At 43.8% G+C, this 6,000-nt stretch overlaps 1 protein-coding gene across 1 annotated transcript in view; it reads left to right on the top strand.

Annotated features, from left to right (window-relative positions):
- Nucleotides 1–974: 974 nt before the first annotated feature.
- The window catches only part of LOC149145845 (uncharacterized), a 57,173-nt gene continuing 52,147 nt past the window's right edge, over nucleotides 975–6,000 (top strand). Inside the window, exon 1 of the mRNA XM_089452578.1 lies at nucleotides 975–1,082. Coding sequence (XP_089308704.1) covers nucleotides 975–1,082 — 108 coding nt within the window. The remainder of the gene's footprint in view (nucleotides 1,083–6,000) is intronic.

The following is a 6,000-nucleotide window of genomic DNA, read 5'->3' as shown; positions in this document are numbered from 1 at the left end:
TTGCCCCTGGAAAGTCCCCAATCTGCTATGACTATGCCACCTACATATCTGACAAGATACATGAGCAACTAATGAACTTGGCAAGAGAAAGGGTGTTCAGATACACCTCTTATATCTATCACTTAATCTTGTATTATCAACATGAGAAATTTCACTTTTCTATGAAGAGAGTGGATGCGCAAGGCAATCCAAGGTCAGTGGTTTATTGGTCCTCTGCCTTCCACTGCAGATCTAGCTCTCCATATACTTATTGTGAGTTTATAGACCTCTTCATTCACCCAGCCATGTCTCTGCTCATGAGCTCACCTCCTCCTAGACTGACTGATGAGATGCAGAGGATTCTTCAGCTGTCCAAGGCATATAGCATCGGGGATTGGTACTATTACCAACACCACACAGTCATTAGAATCTATGGGTGTGAGTTGCCCCCATACAGATTGCCCAGATATGTGCCCATGAGATTGTTTGCCCTTGAATACTTCAGGCAGTTTGGGAACGCTGATGTGCTACATTTCTCAGGTAAGGGCAAGAAGGCACAGCTCAAGGTAAGAAACCAATTAGGCCACTTCATCTACAACAAAAGGGAGGAAGGTTGGCAAGAAGCAGACAGAATGCTAGAATCCCTTGGCCTACAGACCAGTTTCCTTTGGAAACCTTATGACCCCAATCACTTCATAACTTTAAGAAGGGTCAAATATAGGTTGTCCGGTTATGACCATGTAAGGTTGCCTCACATAGAAAAGTATGCAAATCAAATTAAGTGGAGGAGAGGAACCTTAGAGGAGGCTGCTACACAAGAAGAATTAAATCAAAGAGCAGTTAGAAATATCCAAAAGATGGCTGACTTGGAGCTTTGTGCACAGGTATTTGCTCTTCCAAGCACTCAAGTGGGAGCAGCTGCCTCATCCTCCACAGCACAGCAGCAAACAGCCAAAGCTACTGATCAAACCTCTAGCAAAGGCAAAGAGAAAGAAATGGAGCCAGAGCAGCCACCTCATGGAGAGGTGCACCATGAAGAGGTGCACCATGAAGAGATGCAGCATGAGCAGGCACAGCAGCAGGAAATGCAGCAACAACAACAGGTACAGCAGCAACAAGAGGAGCAGCAAGAAAAGGAGAAATCAGGGCAGCAAGAAAATATATCACAGGCCCCAATTTCCACTGAGCAGCAACCCCAACAAATTGTGCCTCCTAGGCAAGAGACAACAGTGGAGGCCTCAGTCCTCCAAACCCCACAAAAAGAAGACATAAGCAGAAAGAGGGACAGAGAGACTCCCCTCACAACATCAACAACTCATGGGGAGAAAAGACATAGAATGAATCCCTTCTCAGAGGAAGAAATGCCTATAGGGAAATCTTTGGGCATGGGCCCACCTAGCATGGAGGCATCTGCAAGTTCCTTCCAGCAGGAACAAGAGAGGACAGTGGGAGGAGAAGTCAGCTCCTCAAGCCAGCAAAGAGGAGCTGAGGTGGGCATCAAGCAGCAATTCATTGACATAAAGAAGAGGAATGAGCCCATAAGAGTACAGCTATACAATCATCTGTTGAAAATGGCCCCCACTAACCAGCAAAGACTAATGTCTGCATTTGATGTCCAGGAGGGCAAGATGATCATGAGCCATTTTATGCCAGCAGTGTTGCAGCCGCAGTCAGCGGCAGATTACATAAGGACCAACCTTGAGGTCCTTGCCAAGGACATCCACCCAATGGACAAAATCGAATTGCATAAGCAAACGGGTGAGATGGTGTATGCCTCCTTGGCAGATAAGACATTGGATAACTACAGGCTAGAAAATAGCCTAAATAATACAGCTGCCCAACTTGAGTTGGAGAGAGCATCCTCTCAAGCAAAGGACAACAGAATTAAAGCCTTGGAGGAGATAATCATAGAACTTGGGCATGATCCCAAGGACATCAAGGTTGTGCAGGCATTGTTGAAATTGAGAGATGCAGATATGGCAGCATTAAGAAAGATGGTGAAAGTCCCAGCAACCATTCACCCACAAACTGAAGAAGTTTCCCAGCTGAGACATGACCAAGATGCATCAGCTATGCTGGTGTCCCTATATAAACAACTGATCCAAACACAAGAAAAATTGGGGGAATCAGAGGCTGCACAGGCTGCACTGCAGGCAGCATTGCAAGAAAAAGAAGGAGGACAAACATCTCAGCCTCCTCCAGAAATAATTAACCTGGAGGAACCTCCTCAGACTACAGCTACTCCTACTGAACAGACAGCACCATCTACATCAGCAACTGCACCAACAACAGAGCAGGCTCCAGGCCTAGATATGCAGAAGCTCAAGAATGAAATACAAGCCCTGGAAGCCCAAATGGCAGAGCTAAATGAGGCCAGGGAGAATCTAGCCAAGCTCAATGAAAGATATGATAAATCCAAGCAGACTGTAGCAGAAAAGGGCAGGGAAATAAAGGCCCTTAAGGATAAGATAAAGGAACTGGAGAAGGAGCTCACACTTGACAAAGTGACAGCTGAGCTCAAGATAGTCTTATGGGCCAACATTGGCCAATCCATAACTGATCAATGGCAATACATTGAGACAATTCATGAGAAAATAGAGCTCATAGGAAAAGCACAGAGGGAAATCCAGAGATCAAGGGCATCTCTAGGCAATATGCCTGAAGTCGCCAACAGAATGATCAATGTGCTTAATAACAGAACAAGTGCTCAGCTGGTGACAATGGGAATCACAAGCAGAACTGAGACCATCCAGCTGATAAAGAGGGTCCTTACACTGAGAAACCTGGTACAAACGCTGGAAAGAAGAAGCCAGGACATGCAGACAGAGGTGAATAAGTTCATGGACAAGTTCACAGCACTACAGGGCAAAGGTCTTCCTAGCTTACTGAACAGCGCAGGGAGACTACTTTCACATGAGCATTATGCCAAGAGGGTCAATACATTCGCTACTAATCAGATCACTGAAAGGCCCTGTACCTCAGAAGAAACAGGACCAGCAACAGGACAAAGTCTCTTCAACAGGGTAGAGAATTTATTCTTTATAATGAATGAAATTAAACATCTGTTCGAAGTGCCTCCAAACTTCTATAAATACACAGAGGCAAATGAGACTTTAGAGGCAATTCTGAGACATCAATTGCCCACACAGGAATGGTGGACTAAGGCAATACAGATGATATTATAGACAAGAAGCCATTCACTAAGTTTTTTCATCAAAAAATACAAGTTATCATGCACAGGAAAATTTTAACAAAAATCAGCATGCATGGAGAAGAATGGGCTGAGCCAACTCAGCAAAACCATTTCGACCACCAGAGCAGCAGTGACAGTCACAGGTGACAGGGCCGAAAAGCTACAGGAGGACAGAACTACAAAGACACATCATTCATCATTTATAACAGAGCGTTCAACCGACTCAGTGACCTCCAAAGGTCGAAAAAGTCTTCTGACAGAATTAAAGAAGCATTTATGTTATATTCAAAGCTGTAATAACTTCTTATCTGCTTTCTGTACAAGTTGGTGAACATATTTATGTCTCAGATGACTCAACGCCTCAGATATTTTGTATGACCACTTGTATATATTCCCCCCTCGCATAAGTTTGCAGGGGTTGTTGTTGATTTCTCTTCCAGATTTCTTGTGTTGTAAACTTCCAGATTATTAATACAAAAGTGATGGAATTTCCAAAGCTCTGCGTTGTTTGATGCATTGTGGTGTTTAGCTGAATGTTACAGGATTCCTGCGTATTTCATGAATCAATAAGTTTTCTTCAAACTCTTCGTTATATGTTTTGTCATCTTCTCATAGCTCATTCATGTTCTGTGTTTTACAGTTTAATGGCAAGGAAAAAGAATAGTTCTAGGATTTAATCACAGATTACCCTGGACTCAATCTATGCTATTATAAATGTTTTCTTCAATTACAGTTATAAAGGTGTAATTCTTAGTTGTTGCACCCCTACACTATATCTTTCACAGTGATTATTGTTTCAAGAAATTCAAGTCTGCTTCCTGTGCAGTATATCTCTTTCTCACACTCCCAGCTTAGTGGAAAATTCTCAATTGCTTTCCACTGGATAATACACACTTCACCATCACAATTTCATATTTGTTTCATGAAGTATTTAAATGGCCCTGTAATTTCAGTAACTCAACTCAATATTTCAAACAACCTGTAGTCACGGACTCCATGGCCCAATGGATTAGAACTATCTGAAAGTTTCACATTAAGTACAGAAAGATATCCCTCAACCAAAACATAAACCAAACCCTGAACTCATAACTAGCATAAAATCCTCACAAAACAGAGACAAATCATAAAGAGAGAGCCCTCTCTGATTACAGTTTGGCTAGAAACTGTAATCCAAAGATTGGTTAGTGGTTACCCCGGCCGTATTCCCTTGGGAGTCAAAGGGAACAACCTGGGTGTTAACATGGAAAACACATTACTCTAAAGAGTGAGAAGACAATGGCTCCCATGCAATAAATATAGTCTCATCCAAGGAGTAGGTTATAATCCAAGGGTCCTTGAACTACCATGACGTTCATGCGAACTGTCTTCCCTCTCAATGTTATGGGCACATCGGGAAGGATCCCTAAAGGTCGACTGGTTCCTTTATCAAAGCCTGTCATATTTCTCATCTCAGGCAACAGCGATGGCGAACCAAGCGCTTTCCAAGCAATAGAGGAAAGGATACTCACAGAAGCCCCCTCATCTATGATGGTACCAGCCATGACCATTCTATATATTTGAACGATAATTCAGAATGGTACACTTGCTGGTAGGCGGGGTCTGCCTAGTTGATTCCAATCGAAGGATACAACTAGGTTGCTTGGAGGTGGGACCGAATAGACGGCCGGGTATAGCTCTGACGAACTTCCTTCCTGCGGTAAAGGAACGGGTAAATTGCCCCCATGTTCGTCGGAGTCTGTGTTGATGAAGAGAATTTGGACGGTGTCATCTTTGTTCTCTTCAGTGACTGTATCATCCGAAGATAAAACTTCTGAAGGCAAGACCGGGTCAACTGCCGCCTTGACCTTTTGACTTTCGTCTGGTATGGATTCAGATGGCTTATCTTTGATGATAAGCGCTTCAGCCGACCACTTGAGCGGGCCAGCTGGATTCTCAACTAGCGACGGACTCGGCAAGAGTTTTTTATATCCAGGAGGAAGTCATAACGGTGAAACCGGACGATCATCCAAAACTCTTTTTGCTTCATCTAAGAAGGGACAACGGTGGACAGCATGATTGCCTTCGCACAGTTTGCAGGGAAATCTAGCTTTCCCTTTTTGTCCTGGGGCTTCACTTTCGCTAGTTGACGGTGTGCTTTCAACATGATCATCAGAGGTTGATGACACCGGATTGTGCAAACGAGGAGACCAGTCCCTTAGTATCTGAGGGATGCCAGGACAATCTCTGTGAAAGTGGTATCCTTTGCAAATGACACATGGCAATTTAGGCCTGGTCAGTGTAGTGTGTGGATTTTCGTTAGACGACACTCGTTTTCCCCCATTCGCCTTTGGCTCCTTCTTCTTCTTCTCTTTCTTCTTCTTCTCCTTCTTCTCCTTAGGAACTTGACTTTTGGCTTTGCCAACCCCATCAAGCGAAGAGGAAGGGGGAGAGGAAGAATTAGAGGAAGTAGAAGGTTGGTGGGCAACTCTGGACTCATTTAGTTGCTGATTCGATTGTTCAGGAATAGTGGTGTTCTGAACGACATTGGTTGAGAAGAGCCATACTGGCAGGCCAATTGTCAGTCCTGGAAGGGACAATGTGGCCATATGGGGCGCACCAACATCTCCCCAAGAGGAGAAGGGACTAGGATTTCCACCAAGGGGAATTCCTTGGTTGGTAGGCTCCATTTTCTCAACCCAAAGATCAACGTAGGAAAAGGGGATGAATATTTCGCTTAAAATAAATTTTAACACGCTTTGACACAACTTGTTTTTTCAGTTTTAAAGAGTCAAGAAAAAACAAAAGATGACTCTAGTCTCCTTCGATTTTTAATGAGCCTGAAGTGACAA

This window comes from Pinus tabuliformis, chromosome X (genome assembly GCF_031772625.1).
Source record: "Pinus tabuliformis cultivar Carrire ecotype Pingquan chromosome X, CPIR1, whole genome shotgun sequence".
In the NCBI taxonomy this organism is placed as follows: Eukaryota; Viridiplantae; Streptophyta; class Pinopsida; order Pinales; family Pinaceae; genus Pinus; species Pinus tabuliformis.
This window is presented reverse-complemented; position numbering and strand designations above follow the sequence as displayed.